At 36.4% G+C, this 17,861-nt stretch overlaps 1 protein-coding gene across 2 annotated transcripts in view; it reads left to right on the top strand.

Annotated features, from left to right (window-relative positions):
• PPP4R3A (protein phosphatase 4 regulatory subunit 3A) overlaps window positions 1–17,861 on the top strand; it is a 34,656-nt gene that overhangs the window by 3,858 nt on the left and 12,937 nt on the right. For both annotated transcript variants that reach the window (XM_004017947.5, XM_012098936.4), the window contains exons 2-6: window positions 7,122–7,177; window positions 10,230–10,328; window positions 13,632–14,249; window positions 17,333–17,410; window positions 17,502–17,618. In XM_004017947.5, coding sequence (XP_004017996.1) covers window positions 7,122–7,177; window positions 10,230–10,328; window positions 13,632–14,249; window positions 17,333–17,410; window positions 17,502–17,618 — 968 coding nt within the window. The remainder of the gene's footprint in view (window positions 1–7,121; window positions 7,178–10,229; window positions 10,329–13,631; window positions 14,250–17,332; window positions 17,411–17,501; window positions 17,619–17,861) is intronic.

Here is a 17,861-nt window from a genome sequence, read left to right as displayed (position 1 = left end):
AATTTTCACTGTTGCTTGAGGCCTGAAGAAATGAGACATAAGGAAATGTTTTGTTCAGGGTAGCACTGAAATGGTGAAATGGTGAAAATTGGAATCCTGTGCTTCTACCTTGATAGAACTTGGTTACAGATAGACCTGCCTCTCCTATAAATAGGAGAAGAGGTCAACACTTTGGGTAGGAAAGTCTGTTTTGTTTTGGCTGCTGTGGTGAGAAATGAGCAGAGATAGAATCAGCATTTTCTATGTTATTCTTATAAATTAGTAAGGTAGTATATGGTCTTGCAACAGTAAGCATTTCAAAATTTAGCTACCACGAAGAATCCAGTGGGAGAACTATTTCACTTTGAAAACGTGATTTAAATGCACTTCCTTTTTCTCTTGTGTAGGTAGTCCTGCATTGTGGAAAATTAATAGGCTTAGGATAATCAAGCCTCTAGTTATCATCTGTTGCATGTGATAACTTTTGAGTTCAGGGCATCAGCTATGTTGTGTATAACTGGGGTGGAGAGTGTTGAAGGCTGACAGAGGTGTGAGACCTCTTAATGTAACACTACTGAGGTTTTTTTCCTTGAGCTTTCATTTTAGTTTTTAAGTGCCTTTGTAGTCCACAAAATTGAGTGGGAGGGACCTGAAACACAGATCTACTATAGGTTTAAAGCATTACGCTAATCTCCTATCCAGGTGAGATTTTTGGTCTTCCTTTTGATACCTTTTGAACAAGTGAATTTTCCAGCTAAATTGAACTGTATAACAGAAGATTTGAAAGTCTTCCTAAATATTGTATACTAGAATGTTTTTCTTAAACAGTACAATGAGCCTGTGATGCTTAGTCTTTTGTTCATAATGTGTTTCTAGATCATTGTTATCAATACTAATTTTTCTACTATTCAGAAATAAAGTGATGCCAGGGAAATGATATTCTGATCATGCTATTAAAAAGAGTATTGAGTGCTGGTTATGTGTTAGGTTCTGGTTCAGGCACTATATATTCAGTTAATATTCAAAAGCAACACTGAGAGGTATTATTTTTCTAACTTTAAGTCTTGGTGCATTGATTCTTTGATTGAATAGTTTTGGGGTCTTTATTTCCTGTACCCAGCCAAAAACCTAGATTTTTTTTTTTAATATAAAATCTTTCTATTTTAAAAGATTCGCATGAATTATTCCCCAGTAGTTAAAGAATCCTGTCTGTAATGCAGGATACATAGGAGATGCAGGTTCAGTCCCTGGGTGGGGCCAGTCCCCTGGAGTAGGAAATTGCAACCTGCTCCAGTATTCCTGTAGGGAAAATTCCATGGACAGAGAAGCCTGGCGACCGAGCATGGACATATTGTGTGAGTATGTTTCTAGAACTGGGGCTTAAACAAGCTGTCCCGAGCTGGGTCCATACTGCAGGCACCAGTTTTGCGTTCTCTCATTTCAGTTCTTTTGCGCGTGCTAACTGCTCTCCCCTATCCCTGAAGGTGTGTGTTTCCTTTTGATAGGGTTGTGTTGGGAGTTTGCAACAGAATACTAGAGAAGTTATCAGATTTTATTTTGTAGGAGACCCAGGATGTGGAGTAGAGAGGGAACATTTTTTAATGACTTAATTATTTATACTCATAGTTGTACTGTTTTATGGTCACTTTTTCTTGCTGTCAGTCCATGACAGCTTTACCTGTGGTTGTCTTGGTTATGTTATGAGTGGGCATTTCCCCTTCCTATTCCCTGAGTGTATAGATCTCCTTTTTATCAGTATATTTGGGGCATCTGTTTGTGTCAGGATATACAAATTGACTAATACTTTCACTTTTTCATACAGTTTCATCTCATCTAAAATCAGCATAGTATTCACAAAGTATAGCATTATTGACACAGTAGCATGTCTCAAATTTTTTCCCTTAGGATAACTTTAATGTATTATAACTGAGGACCTCTAAAAGCTTAATTTATGTTTAAACAGAAAATATCAGTATTTACCGCCTTAAAGCTGACTTCAAAAGTCTTTTCTTTTACATTTTTACATATCTCTTTAATGTCCAGCTTAATTTTTTTTAAGGGTTCTTTTCTACTTCTGCATTCGATGTGTTGCAGTATCAGTATAGACACACTGAGAGAATAAGAATGAAAAAGGCAACTAATCTCTTAGTAATATTGTGAAAATAGTTTTGATTTTCTAGGCCTTTGGAGATCCCCACATTCTGAGTATAGCTGGCACAGACATTGTTTCTAGTTTTCTTTAACCTTTACAAACACTGCTAATGACATCTTTATTCATATGCTTGGCGCTTGTATCAGGGTGTAGGATAATTTCCTAGAAGGATTGTTGGACTAAAGAGTAATATGTGTTTAAAAGCTTCATAGATAAAGATAAATGACCCTCCAAAAGGGTTGTGCTGATACTCAGTTTCGATAATAATAAATGAGAGTTAAGGACCCTCTTTTATTTTTTGAAGTATATATATATGCATAAATATCGACTTGCGGGTGCATCAGGACTTTGGGATGGACTGGCAAGCATTTGCTGTGCAGGAGTATTCTTTAGTTCACCTGAGGGTAGTTGATTTTGCTGGATAGATTCTACAGTGACAAGTTTAATTGATGCATTCCCCTTAGCTTCATCCATCTCTCTTGTTTTTGCATTTCCCTATTTCCTTCTGAGTCATTCAAGTGGGAAGGCCTTTTTCAAGTCTTGATATTGGGGTTTGCTCTCTAGGCTTGTCTTTCTCTTGTCTGTGTAACAGTGTCTTTCTCAACTATGTAGGGTTTCTCAGATGTGTGGGGAGATGGTATCGTAGTGAGGTGGTGAGAATGAAATTCCCCGTGGAGGATGAAGGAAGGCATCTGTTTCATTGGAGAGGATGAATATATTTCCCAAATTGGGGTGAGGAGCTGTTTTGCGTATGTGATTCAGTTATTAAGATATATATGCTGGATCTATCCATTATCAAAAGCACGTCTCCTTTAACTCCCTTGATCTTGCTTAAGATCTCCTGTTAAGGATTATTCTCTTCTTTCTCCCCTTATTATTTCTGCTACCATGATAAATACCTCTCACCTACAGTTGAACTCTGCATCCCCTTCCACACTCATTTATTATTAGGATGGAACTACTGTTCTCACTAACTTACTAACTACTAACACCTGAAGCTTCTGGTATGTGCTTATCCTTGTTTTAGCCAGCACTTTGGGAGGGAACACTTCAAACTGCAGATAATTTGTAATTGTTTTTTCCTTTCTAGTCCTCCTAACGCTGTAACATTACTGAGAGTTTTGAAACAAATAAAAAGAGGCTGGGGATGGAAACTGGTTCTTAGAAAATAATGGTTTTACCAATGCTGGGTGCTTTGTTTTAGCAGCTGCCAAGTCAGGTATGTGTTTCTTGAAATCACAACTTGAAGTGCAGCCTCCATGCCATGTGTTGTAGCAACTGGTAGCAAACTTGTTGAGGGGAAGATTTTGTAAGTACCTGTTGACACTCAACTGGTTCTTTTTCAGTTGATTGGTAAGTGCTTGTAACTTGATCCAATAGGAACTGAGAGATGGGGGTGGGGAACCTAATAGATGGGCTAGGAATAAAACTAGAAATATGTCTTTCTGAGTTCTTTTTTAATTTATTTTTATTTTAAATTGAAGGATAATTGCTTTACAATATTGTGTTGGTTTCTGCCATACGTCAGCATGATGTCTTTCCATTTTATCTTGCTTAGCCTCCCAATTAAAAGGTTGCTTTCCATGGTCCAGCCTCTACAACCTACTGACATCTTAGGGAACATGGTACTTGGGGACCAGAGCTGGGTTGCTGGGCTACGTAAAGTTGTATCTTAGACTGAAACCATGAGATATGGCTGAAATGGGTTTTAGGAGAGATACTTCCCCTGAATCTTGAATGCCCCAGAAGAAAGAAAAACTTACTAACACCTGAAGCTTCTGGTATGTGCTTATCCTTGTTTTAGCCAGCTCTTTGGAAGGGAACACTTCAAACTGCAGATAATTTGTAATTGGTTTTTCCTTTCTAGTCCTCCTAATGTTGTAACATTACTGAGTTTTGAAACAAATGAAAAGAGGCTGGGGATGGAAACTGGTTCTTAAAAAATAATGGTTTTACCAATGCTGGATGCTTTATTTTAGCAGCTGCCAAATCAGGTATGTGTTTCTTGAAATCACAACTTGAAGTGCAGCCCCCATGCCATGTGTTGTTTTACCCCTTCTGTTAAAAAAAAAAAAAAAAAAAACTTCATAACCAGCACTCTGGAAGCCTGATTCATGTCTCTCCAGTCACCGTCTCTCCCGCCTCCCCGCAACAAACCTAACTTCTAACACCATAGATTAATATTTGGCACTTTTTAAACTTTATGTAAATGGACTTATGGGATATACATTTGGGGCTTCTTTCATTCATGTTTGTAAGATTCATATACATTATTGCATTTACATATATTTGGTTCATTAACAATGCTATATGGTATTCCATCGTATGAATATTTACACTTTAGGGGGGTTTTTGGTAACACAATTCACATGCCAGCTAATTGACTCATTTTAGATGTATAATTCAGTATGTTCTGGTATAGTCACAGGGTTATGCAACTATCACCACAGTGAGAGAACATTTTCTCCTCTAAAAGAAATCATGTACTCACTAGCACCCATTTGTTCCCCCTTCCACCCAGTCCTAAGCAGCCACTAATCTGCAGATCCACTAAATTTGCTTATTCTGGACAATTCATATAAACACAGCCCTAAAATATGTGGTCCTTTGTGACTGGCTTCTTTCATTTATGTTTTCAAGGTTCATCTGTTATAGCGTGGGTCAGAACCTGATACCTTTGTATAGCTGAATAGTATTTCACTTTACCCAGTCATCAGTATTTGGACCGTCGTGTTGTTTCCAGTTTTTTGCTATTATGAATAATGCTCCTATGAATGTATGTACACGTACTTGTGTGGGCGTGTTTTCATTTCTCCTGTATATAGCTAGGAGTGGAATTGCTGGTAACTCTTAACATTTTGAGGAACTGCCAAACTTCAGTAGATGCCTTTTTATATATCCACAAGAAAAATGTTTGAGGTTCCAATTTCTCCACACGGTTGCCAGCTTTTGTCATTATCTGTCTTTGATTGTAGGCTTCCTAAGTGATGTGAAACGGTTCTTTTCTTGGTTTTGATTTGCATTTATCTAAGGAATAATGATGTTGAGCATCTTTTCTTGTTACTGCCATCTTCTTTGGAGAAGTATCTCTTCAGAACCATTGCGCATTTTTAAATTGGGTGTTTGCAAATTAAGTCACCACAACTTGGCAAATGCTGATATTTTACTGTATATATTCAGTACCATTTAGCACCATTATGAGTACATGGCAGTGAAGGGTCAGTAAATTGCTAACACAGGACAGTATCAAAACTAGTAAATGAATTTAAAGCAAAGGTAGTTCAATTTGGAAATGTTAGCACACCTGTTTCTCAAGTGTCTGGCCACTATTTAGAATGGATAAAACAATTGTTAAATGTAATAGGAGATGAAAGCCTTGGATGAGAGACAGCTGCAGAGAAAATGCTTCTTAAGTATTTTGGGCCAGAACTTGTCCTTAAACTGGATTTGGTTGATTCCAGCTTAAGCACAATTTATACCTCTCCAGGCGGAGAGGTATAAATCTAGTCTTAAATTTTCTTTGTGAAGACGTACAGATGGCCAACAGGCACGAGAAAAGATGCTCACATTGCTAATTAGAGAGATGCAAACACACACCGGTAAGATACACCACCTTACACCAAGCAGGATGGCCATCATCAAAAATCTACAAACAGTAAATGCTGGGGAGGGTGTGGAGAAAAGGGAACCCCCTCCACGGTTGGTGGGCATGCAAATTGGTGCAGCGGCTACTGAAGACAATATGGAGGTTCTTCCCAAAAAAAGATAAAAATGGAGTTGCCATATGATCTGCAATCCCACTCCTGGGCATGTAACTGGAGAAAACTATAATTGGAAAGGATATGCACCCTAGTGTTCATTGCAGCACTATCTACAATAGCCAAGACACGGAAACAACTTGTTCGTAGAAGGGTAAATGGATAAAGATGTGGTCGTATATACAATGGAAATACTGCTCAGCCATTTTCAAAAAAAGGTGAAATGATGCCATTTGCAGCAACATGGATTGAAGAGATTATCATAGTAAATGAAGGTAACTCCAACAGAAAGACAAACACCATATGATATCACTTATATGTGGAATCTGAAATATGATACAAATGGACTTTTCTATGAAGCAGATTAATAGAGCAGACTTTTCTATGAAGCAGATTAATAGAACAGACTTGTGGTTGCCAAGAGAGGGGAGGGAGAGGAGGGATGGGCTAGGAGTTGGGGGTTAGCAGATGCTATTACATATAAAATGAGTGAACAGCAAGGTCCTACGGTATAGCGGAGGGAATTATATTCACCCTATGATTAAATCATGATGGAAGGGAACTTGTGTGTGTGTGTGTATATATTTATATAACTGAACACTTGGTCTAATACCCTGAGTCTTATGATACTGTGATACTGCCAGGGGAAAAACAGATATGTGCAAATTCGCTTGCTCTGAGAAGTAAATTGATAGTTTGAAGATGGAGAAGTTTGGTAATTCCTGTATTAAACAAAAATATAAGATTTTCTGAAGGTGAATCACAATTTGGGGATGTACTTGGTCAATGAATCATCCCTGATGTTTTCAGACTTTTATCAGTAAATTCTTATTTTAGCCAGATTTTATTTATAATGCTAATTTGCATGTTTTATTTGCATTTCTCTCAATATTGGTGTATATCAGAGGTTTAATCCCAGATCATCTGGCTTCACATTGTGCTGTTTCACTACCTTTGCTGCTCAGGAGTTTGTTAGATCCCTGTTAGCATCCAGTACTCATTCTTTAGTTGATTGTGTCTGTCTTGTTAAAAGTAAACATGCTGAAGTGAGCATTTCTTGGGTTATAGGCTGTTACATTTAAATTCGTATTTTTTTTAAGTAATATTTCCTGTACGAAGTTGTATGCGCATCAGACCTTCAAAAAGGAAATGTGTGTGTATGTAAGGGAATAATACAGTGTTGCTGCTCTGCAGTTACATAATGGAATGTGTTTTTTTCCCCTCTTTCCTAGGTTCTCTACTTTTAGAATCCAAAATAAATCCAAATACTGCATACCAGAAACAACAGGTAAAATTTTGAAGATGTTGTGCTTTATCTTGAATATTATCCTCTCAGTTTGATGATTAAATGAAAATTTACCATCTGATTCCTTACCATGAAAAATTGGAGCAGTTTACATGTTTTGCCTATCTAATTCCAAAATACAGTTCCAGATATTTGAGCCTTATTTCTCACATCTAAAATAACTCAGTTTTCTCTCCTAAAGAGAATTTAAAAAGTGACCACTGGTAGAATAATCAGCTCCTTTCTTTGCTGTTGTGAATGCTAGTAGTGCAGGAGGAACATTCGTATCTCTATACAGCGACTTGGTATAAATATGAATCTGATTTCTTACATAGCCTGAGCAGGACCTTCTAATGATGTAACAGTTTTTTAAGAACTTTCAGTTTGAGTAAACTGTCTTGTACCCTTCTGATGCAAGAGATATCTGAAAGTAAATCTCTCAATGCCTACAAGCATTACCACCAAAATTGGTATGTATTCAGAATATACAGATAGATAATACTGAGTTCTCTACAAAGCCACTGAAATTATTATCAGTCTTCTCATTGCTCTGAAGGTACAGATATAAAATAACTTTAAAAATATTACCAACACATTTATATATATATATTTATAAATGAATTATATAAAGTGCTTTTCATTGACCATTAAATACTATTAGAGGGAAGTTAGTTTTACTTTACACATTAGATGATGCCTAAAGGTTGTGGCTTGCTTGAGGTCACACAGATAATACACAGGAAATTTGATATTTATTCCTAAATTTATTTAATGGTGTTTTATTTGTCCAACAAGCATTGGTACAATATGAAATATTTTCTTGATGATTTAATGGTGTATTAACACTATTGTATTTGTTGTTCTTAAGAAAACTTTCAAGTTCTATGGGAATGGCTGGAGGCTAGAGTATTTGATTTTGATGTTCGATACTTAAATTCACATTTTGAGGTTTCAGGCAGCTGAAGAGTAAAAGCACATCCTTAGAAAAAGAAAAGACTGAATCTGTTTTGAGGATGAATGAACAAATCTATATGTTTTAACCTATAGGTTGTTGGATGATAAGCAAGATGATTTGGTGAAAATTAGGCTCTTCAAGGAAACCAGACGAGCAGTTCCTAAAAATTTTCAAACTTAAAAATTTGTTAAATGGATCATTAAGGGCATATTTCTAGCTGTGCCCTGATTACACCTCCAGGTGATTCATAATATACACTGTAGCAGAACAGTTGCTTCTAGTTGTATTAAACTCATTACTAATATGGTAGTGGTTTTAGACTTCTTCCAGTGAATCTTATGTTACTACCAATTTTCAAAACAGTATGTATTATCTCATTTATTTAAAGACAAACTGAGGTTCAGGGAGGCCACCCAACTGAGTAATTTCTTCCATGTTGATCACACTGTTAATGTAAATTATTTTGAGTTTGAATAGCTACTCAGTCACTGTGGAACAGACTGCTTGCCTGGGATCTCTAGAAGTTCTTGAAGGTAGAATAAAAAGGGCTCTTTGAGATCTTTTTTTAAAAATTCTGAGTAAGACTTGTGGATTTATCCTGTAGTGATGCTGCACAACCCAGTTAGAGGCTCATTTATCTACTTCTGGCTGGCATCACTTTAATTTAGTAAGAGATTATTGGCCTCATGATTGATAGTTAAATGATTGAATAGAATTTATATGAAGTTTAGCAGACAGATTTTTGAACATGGGATCCGTTTGTGTACAATAAAGTGCCCTTGCCAGGGTAGTAAAAAGTATAAGAAATAATAGATCCTCTAAGATACCTTAAAATACAGTTGGGTTTCCTCTTCAATACGGGTATCTTAATCATTCCAACCAGATGCTCAGCTCACCTTGGCCTGGCTTTTTTCAGTTACTTATTAATCACTTTGAATTATTTTTCTTTATTTAGTCAGTAAGTTTGAAAGGGCTTCCCTGTTGGCTCATATAGTAAAGAATCCACCTGCAATGTAGGAGACCCAGGTTCGATCCCTGGGTTGGGAAGATTCCCTGGAGAAGGGAATGGCAACCCACTCCAGCATTCATGCTTGGGAAATTCCATGGACACAGGAGCCTGGCGGGCTACAGTCTGTAGGATTGCAGAGTCAGACACAACTAAGCGACTAACGCAAGCTTGAAAAGATAACCTTAAACCGCATAAGTATTATACCATGCGTACTGTAGAATGCATCCTGTACTGCAGCAGATGCAGAGTGGGCTTGGCATTGTGACTGTAGTCCTGCTGAGATGACATCTTTAGTAAAAACTGTTCATTAAACTTGCTGTCATAAAAAAGTCAGTATGAAAAATAAAGGGGTGCTAGGGTCAGACACAACTGAGCAATTTCACTTTCACTCTTCATTTTCATGCATTGGAGAAGGAAATGGCAGCCCACTCCAGTGTTCTTGCCTGGAGAATCCCGGGGATGGGGGAGCCTGGTGGCCTGCCGTCTGTGGGGTCGCACAGAGTCGGACACAACTGAAGTGACTTAGCAGCAGCAGCAGGAGCATCTTGCTTCTTGAATGTTGGTAAAAGTTAAAAAAAAAAAGCCTCTGTCCAGATAAATGCTCACATATTACAAATTTAACTGATCATTTCAAGGATGTTCAGGCCTCAAGTGCCCCAGGTAAAGAACACTGGATACTGACAGGAGGAGGAGCTATGTTTATTTTATTAATCCCATCCTAACATAGCCTTGTTATTAAAATACTCAGACTTTCTCTTTGGGCGTTTTGACTAGAGCATAAAATGTGACTGAATGTGCAAGCAAACTGATGTAATTTTAGTTTATATCTTTTGATACATTTGGATTGTGTGCTCAGTTGTAGTGCCTTTCACATATGGGTTCAACTTTTCTGTAAGGAGAACATTGTTTTCATTTTATAGATTGGATAAAGTGAAGTGTAAAAGAACATTGAAAATGACTGATACCAATGTTGCAAAAAGTAAAAATGAGTACTGTTCTCATTTCCCTATTGTTTTGTTCATTTGCCTTTTACTTTAAAGTAGTTTGTGATAATATATGTTAATCATTCAGACTTCTTGTTTTCTCTTAAGGACACTTTGATTGTGTGGTCTGAAGCAGAAAATTATGACTTGGCCCTCAGCTTTCAAGAAAAAGCTGGATGTGATGAAATTTGGGAGAAGATATGTCAGGTAATTTAAAAGTAGAAAATCAACATGCTTTCACTTTAAGCACTTTGTTTTTTTGCTGTGCTTTAAGCTAATGCCTTATATTTTAAAATGCATAGAGACACATTGCATATAGATTAGTGCTGTCCATGAAAAACTTGATGTATAGAAAAGCACAATTTATTGACACCAGTGTACCCAGTCCAGACCTTTGCTGAACTCCACAGAGTTTTATATTCACCTGCCTTTCAGAGCTGTCCTCCATGAGTGCTACTAGCATCTCAAATTCAGTAGTCTAAAACTGAGCATAAACTCACTGAGATGTGTTCATTCTCCTCTCTCTCTCGTCTCAGTAAATGCCATTCAGTTGCTGAAGTCAGAAACATGTTTATCCTTCCTTCATCCTCTCTGTCCATTCAGTCCTTAAACTCTTAAGTCTTCAATGCATTCATTTATCTTCATTTTCACTGCTGTTGGTTTACTAAGCTCCCATCATTTCTTGCTTGGTTTATTGCATTCATCCCAGATCTACACAGCTAGAGTGTCTTTTTTAAAACGGAAGTCTGATCATCTTACTCTTTGTTCAGTAGTTTCTTGTGACTCTTGACTCTCTCTTCAGTTTCATCATTTTTGTTCTCGGCTGATTCCAGAATTCCTTAGTGGTTCTAGTACCTCAGTCTAGTGGTAACATCTCCACAATCTTTTGTGAATGGTCATTGATAATGCACTTTAGTGGCTCAGGCTGTTTTCTCTTCTTAAAGACTCATAGACCATTATATTCTAAGGACACTTTCTCTATCCTCATGTTTATTTTATCTGGAGAAGAAATAACTTTCCGCAGATTCTTTAATTCATTGGTTCTCAAGGTGTGATCCTTAAACCAGCAGAATGAGCATGACCTGGGATCTGATAGAAATGCAAATTATGAGACCTCCATCCCAGATCTGCTGAAGTAAAAACTCTATGAATAGGTACCAGTAATTCTGTTTTAGGTAGGTAGCAGTTTTAATAAGCCGCCTGGGTCAGATTTTCTCTGTTTAAAGGGCAAGGTAGTAAATATTTTAGGCTTTGTGGACTGTGCTGTTTAGCTACTGTTTAGCTCCTCAGTTCTGCTATTGTACTAAGAAAGTAGTCATAGATGACAAATGGACATGGTTCTCTTCCCAGTACATTTTTATTAACAGGCTTGGCAGTTGTCTGTCAGTGCCTGCTTCAGGTGACTCTGGAGAACCATGACATTTGAGAGCCACTGCCTTAATAGACTGTAGAAGCCTGTGTTCTTGAGACACAGGTTTTCCTTATCTTGCAGAGTTTATTTCCGCTATACTGTTCTGCTCAGTTGTGTTTCATAAATTAACCTGTTCAGTTGTCCCTTTCCTTCTCTTAACAGGTGAAAAACTAACATAGATGTATTTATGCCTTCTTCATGTTTTCTTTGCTTTCTGCCCCATACAGTTGTTTCTACGGCATATTCCTCTAGATTTTGTCATTTGGAGTTCTCCCGTAGAAAGAGATGAAATTAATGAGCTCAGGGTGGTGCTGAAAGTATCTGTTATTCACACAAATCTTGTTTCCTCTTCACTTTCCTGAGATGAACAGCCCCACCCTGCACACAGTCTTTCATTAGGCTAGTATTTAACTCAGACCTGGATTCAGTCTGTTACTGTCAGGCCTGGGCCGTCTTTAAAATTCTCAGACCTTTATTGTACTTTTCCTTAGTCTGTAACACCATAAATTCTTCATTTTCTCTTGGGACGCTAGTAGTACTTGTATACTTTTCTCTATATTAACATTCCTGGGAATCGTGCCTACTTTGTTGTTCTTTTCTGATATAGTTACACGGTTCATGTTCAGCATGTCATTTCAAGAGTTTCACCTTGTTTCCCTAAGCAGATCAGATTCCTAAACACAGGCCTTTTTGGATTACCTGTTCAGTCTTCATATTTGCGAGTTCACTCAAGAAGATACCATTTTCAGTACAGTTACAGGCTCTCATCACTTTTCATTTGATTTTGTAATCAGATGCCTACCATGTTTCTATAGGTAAAGCCATAGCTTGAATATTAGGAGTCTAAAGCTGTGGTGAGATCTTATGTAATTTCAAAAATCCAGAGCCAACTTGAGACCATGCCAGGTACAAGCTGTGAATGTGCCTGGCCTGCTTTTAGTGTTTCTGCCCAGTGGATTAAGGTCAAGATGGTGTCACCTTGCAGCATATTTCAAGACTTAGTTCAGGTCTTCTTCCCTTCTGATATCCATCAACATCTCTTAACCATTCTGAGCAGTTTAAGTTTGTTGGTCATTTCATATGAGGCCTATTTTTTCCATCCCTTTGCCTTTCAGTTCGGCCTTTTGAGCTGGTTTAATGCCAGTGTCAGATTATAGGGCCAAGAGAGCAAAACTCATTTCATTCCGAAATATATCTCTGACCTTTTGTAAAAAGTTTCTTTTACTTTAAATTATATTTAATTGTGAAGACTTGTAAGTTAACTTTTTATAATTAGAGCCCCCTACACTGACATAAGGTTGGGATTTATGACAAACTTTAGAGCTTCTAGGGGATCATGAAAGGTAAAGGTCTGGATGTGTAGAAAGAAAAATTTCATGGTTTGGTTACTTAACTTTAAGCAGGTATTCTTAGGGCATAGCTCTACTACATATAGGTTGCAGTTACTTTTTGTGTGGTTTTATTTTTATGTGGGTGCACTTGTTTCCAGCTCAGTTTTTCCTAATCATATTTTTGGGCTGCCAGCCAGCATTTATACCAAATCAGTGACCCACTTTGGTCCAAAGCCAGTTTGTACATGCTCTTTTCCCTTGGTTTCTAAATTAACTGATATTAAATATTTTTCTTATTGCTTACAATGATACACATTTTCTATGGTCACAGCATTTGTTTGAATTTTACTTAAACTTTGAAGAGTTTAATGGATGTACCATAGCATAATGCTAGGAATGTTTCTGGGGTTTGCCCTGGTCTGTTGATGAATGGGTGTTTTACCATCAGGCCTCTTTATTATGGGTCTGCAGGGCACTCTTAAGTCACAGTCACCGATACTTCAGCAGGTGTTAGAATGTTTCCATTGCTGATAAACCTTGTATTTATGAGGAAGCTCATTACATTTCTGAACTTTGAACTTCTTTAAAATTAAAAGTGTATTATTTATAGAATAATGTGCTTAGAAAAGCAGGCATTTGTGTCAAGTTTGAAGAAAGTTCTCATCTTGGAAATCATTATAGTTTTCTTATACGTTTCTTATATCTAGGAATATCATTTAGATTTGCTTTGATTATACTTCTTGAGCTGTTACAAATATTGGTTAACAGGTTCAAGGAAAGGACCCGTCAGTGGACATCACTCAGGACCTTGTGGATGAGTCTGAAGAGGAGCGTTTCGATGACATGTCGTCACCAGGTTTAGAATTGCCGTCTTGCGAATTAAGTCGTCTCGAGGAAATTGCAGAACTTGTGGCGTCATCCTTACCTTCTCCCCTGCGTCGTGAAAAACTTGCACTAGCACTGGAAAATGAGGGTTATATTAAAAAGCTCTTAGAGCTTTTTCATGTGTGTGAGGATTTGGAAAATATTGAAGGACTGCACCACTTGTATGAAATTATCAAAGGCATCTTCCTCTTGAATCGAACTGCTCTTTTTGAAGTTATGTTCTCTGAGGAATGTATCATGGACGTCATTGGATGCTTAGAATATGATCCTGCTTTATCACAACCACGAAAACATAGGGAATTTCTAACAAAAACAGCCAAGTTTAAAGAAGTGATTCCCATATCAGATCCTGAGTTGAAACAAAAAATTCATCAGACATACAGAGTTCAGTATATACAAGATATGGTTCTACCTACCCCTTCAGTCTTCGAAGAAAATATGTTGTCAACACTTCACTCCTTTATTTTTTTCAATAAGGTAGAAATTGTTGGTATGTTACAGGTGAGTTAGATCATTCTTTTTTTCTTTTCTGCTTAAAAAAATGCCCATTGCCTTCAGCAAAAATTTTCTGTTCCTTTAGGCACATGAGTTGAATTTTATTTTTTGTCTAAAGGTATTTACTTTGGTGATATTGCAAGAGATTATAATATATAATACTGCAGAACACAGAAGGTTGTGTTTGGATTAGGGATGATAAAGGTGGTTTTTTAAAAAATCTAGCTCAAAGAAATTATAGAGAAAGGATCTGAATGAAACAATTGAATGTAGAATTTTAGGGATATTAAACTAGCAATTAGGCATAAAACGGAATAGATTGGAACAAGAAAGAAAAAATAGAAGCCAAAAAATATGTCATTAAATATAGAATATAAATTCTATAAAATTTGGAGAACTCTGGGGTAATTATTTACTAAAGGTCTAGCTTTAGGGTCAAGAGAATATATAGCAGAGGTTGGCAAGTTACAGCTGTGTCTCTCCCTTCCAAAACACATGCTTTTGTAATGGATGAGAGTGTGGGGAGGTTAGACTTGTATTTGAGTTTCACCTCTGCCTGTTACTTAATAGCTGTGTGACTTGGGCAACTTTCTTAATCTCTTAAAAGCTTCAGCTTCCTAATCTTAAGGTTGGTGATATTAGTATCTACCCTGTAAGGTCATCTGAAGATTAAATAAGATGCATGCTTGTAAAGCATTGAACATGATACAAGACTCTTGAGTATTATTTTATATATCTGTTAATCGCCTGTTAAACATAAACTTCAGATTTTCTTTTTATAGTATGCCCAGTCTCTCGGGTGTGGTGTGTTAGGGTGCTTGCATCAGAATTACCTAGGATGCATCCTGGATTCTGCACAAAACACACAATCCAGATCTCTGAGCTGGCTGGTAATCTGCATTTGTAGCAGCCCCAAAGTCAGAGAATCTCTCAGTAAATTATCCCATGGTGCATGAATTAGTCTAGTCCAACTGAAATATGTCTTCATAGTGCCAAGATTTGTGCATTGCATACCTCCTGTGTGCTTTGTTCCTACCCAGAATATTTTAACAGTAACATATATGTGATGTGATTTGAAAGCTAAAAGACCTTACCCCAGATCTATAAATAAAATAATTATTTGGAACCTGGGTTTGTTATATTAAAAAATGAAGCAAATAAATGTCAGCAAGAGCTGCTTGGTAGCATATGTTATGAATAAAACTGTAAATATAATTTTTGTCTATTCCTTTTTAGAAAACTATATTTTCAGTGATCCGGTTTTGTCACTATGTATATATACATATTTACATATATATATATATATATATATATATATATATAATACAACGTACACACACACACCCATGAATTCAAATAGAAAGGTCAATTTTACCAAAACTGCTTTTCTGAAGCTAGTGATAAGTCCAGTTCATGTTGACTAATTTGACCTATTTTTCATTCATTTAAGAAAATGATACAGGCAATACAATTTGGTAACTACAACCGTATTCCTCTACATAGTATATTGTGATTGATAATGGAAGGAGGAGGGTTCTGGTACTAATGTTCATTTGTTCTTTGCTAAGGAACTAGTTCCTGCCAGCTATCTAACAGATCCTTTGTTCTGGTGTAGTTTTGATTCCTGGTTTCCTTGGATAGTCCTGAGTGCTGTTGGTCCTTCTATTTAGCTCCACATGGTTCTCGTTTGTTTTGTTTCACAGGGATCTGTCACTTGTTTTTCTTGGGCTTCAGACCGGTAAAATGCCGGTTTTACTCACTAAGTACGAATAATTTGAAGTTAAGCTTTGCTTCCTTACAGTGTGCTCTGTAAAATGCCAGCTGCCAGCGCTGTAGTCCTTCTGTTCTCTTGTTGCTGAGCATTTATTTCCAAAGTGCTGCTGTGAAGAGTTTTACAAATTTTTTGACAAGGAGTAATTAAAGCAGGTTCTTACCCATCTTTTACATGGTCATAAGCCTTACCATTGACTGGTTATATTCTGTGTGATACTGTGGAGCTTGCTTAATTCTCTATACTTTGCAGCAGTACAGAGATTGTTTTTTAATGATTAGATTTTTATTTGGGATATATTATATCTGAGTTGGATCTTGATATTGGATGCCATTTGAGATATGGCATATGTATTGTAGAAGTAAAGGTGGGAATAACTAATTTAGTATCACAAATGTTGAGCACTTACAGTAGTGAATATGGGGTTTATAAACTAATGGGAGATAATTCATAGGCCTAACTGTAGGGCGTGTATTATTGAATTTACTTCTACTTGATGTGGTAGTATGGAATTAAAACAAAATTTTAACTAAAAATAGTGGCAGAAAAAATTGAACAGGCAGTCAGGAAGGCTCTACCCACCTCCCTGCTAACTGTGATTGAGCTTTGGGTAAATTTCTTAATCGTGTCTCAATTATAAAGAGGTAAAAATAAGACAACATATATTATTTCCAAGTTCTGTACTTTTTAACTTTTACATGCTCAGATTAGTATCCTATAAGAGTATCATTTGACTGATTTTCAGAATAATTTGATTATGTGTTAAATTATTGTATATGTGGAAATCTTTAATGTTTCTTTAAAAGTTCTGAATTTAGCTTTTTAAGTAATTGAATCATTTCTGTTTTTAAAATGTGAAGGAAGTTTATCTTCATTTGAGAGGTTATAGAACCTTAACTTCTAAGGTTAAGTAAGGTTATGAAACCCTATGAAAACGATGCGTGTATAAACCATGTTTGTTTTTGTAAATAAAGTTCTATCTAAACACAGCCATACTCATTCACTGACATTGCCTATGGCCGCTTCCTATGGTAACAATTGAGTAGCTGTGGTAGAGAATGCAAAGCATAAAATATTTATAATGTGGCCCTTAGAAAAATATAATGTGGCCTTTAGGAAATAGAGCCTTGCCGAAATACTAAGGATATCCTTATAAATGCCCAGTTTATCCTTTAATAGTTTTTTTACTTTTCTTTTAAAAAACAGCATTGTCAATACCATCTCCCCTTTTCTAGTTATTATAATTTATATCTTCTATAATATCTTAAAAGTATATTCTTACTATTGGCATGATTAAATTTATCCTTTGATTTCACAGGAAGATGAAAAATTTCTGACAGATTTATTTGCACAACTAACAGATGAAGCAACAGATGAGGAGAAAAGACAGGAGCTGGTAAGAGATTTGATAAGAGATTTGACATTGCGGAGGGCGTGAAGCTGGACCGCACACCTTTATGATTGCTCACCCTTTTCCTTAATTTCAGGTTAACTTTTTAAAAGAATTTTGTGCATTCTCCCAAACGCTACAACCTCAAAACAGAGATGCTTTTTTCAAGACTTTGTCAAACATGGGTATATTACCAGCTTTAGAAGTCATCCTTGTAAGTTTATTTCTCCTTATACTTAATTACCATTCTATTTTTAATCCACAAAATACTGTATTTTTTATGTAACATGCAGCTATTTGATTATAGCCAATATTTAATATAAGTTGTGTATTACATAAAGTTAAAAAGCTATAAAGTCCTAGTATTAGATGGCCTGTAACACAGTACTAAAAGGACACTCACGGGAATTTTCCATATTTTTAATAATTTGTTAACTTTGCAGCCTATTCATTGAAA

This window comes from Ovis aries, chromosome 18 (genome assembly GCF_016772045.2).
Source record: "Ovis aries strain OAR_USU_Benz2616 breed Rambouillet chromosome 18, ARS-UI_Ramb_v3.0, whole genome shotgun sequence".
Classification (NCBI taxonomy): Eukaryota; Metazoa; Chordata; class Mammalia; order Artiodactyla; family Bovidae; genus Ovis; species Ovis aries.
The sequence above is the reverse complement of the archived record's forward strand: the minus strand, read 5'-3'. Positions and strand labels throughout refer to the sequence as shown.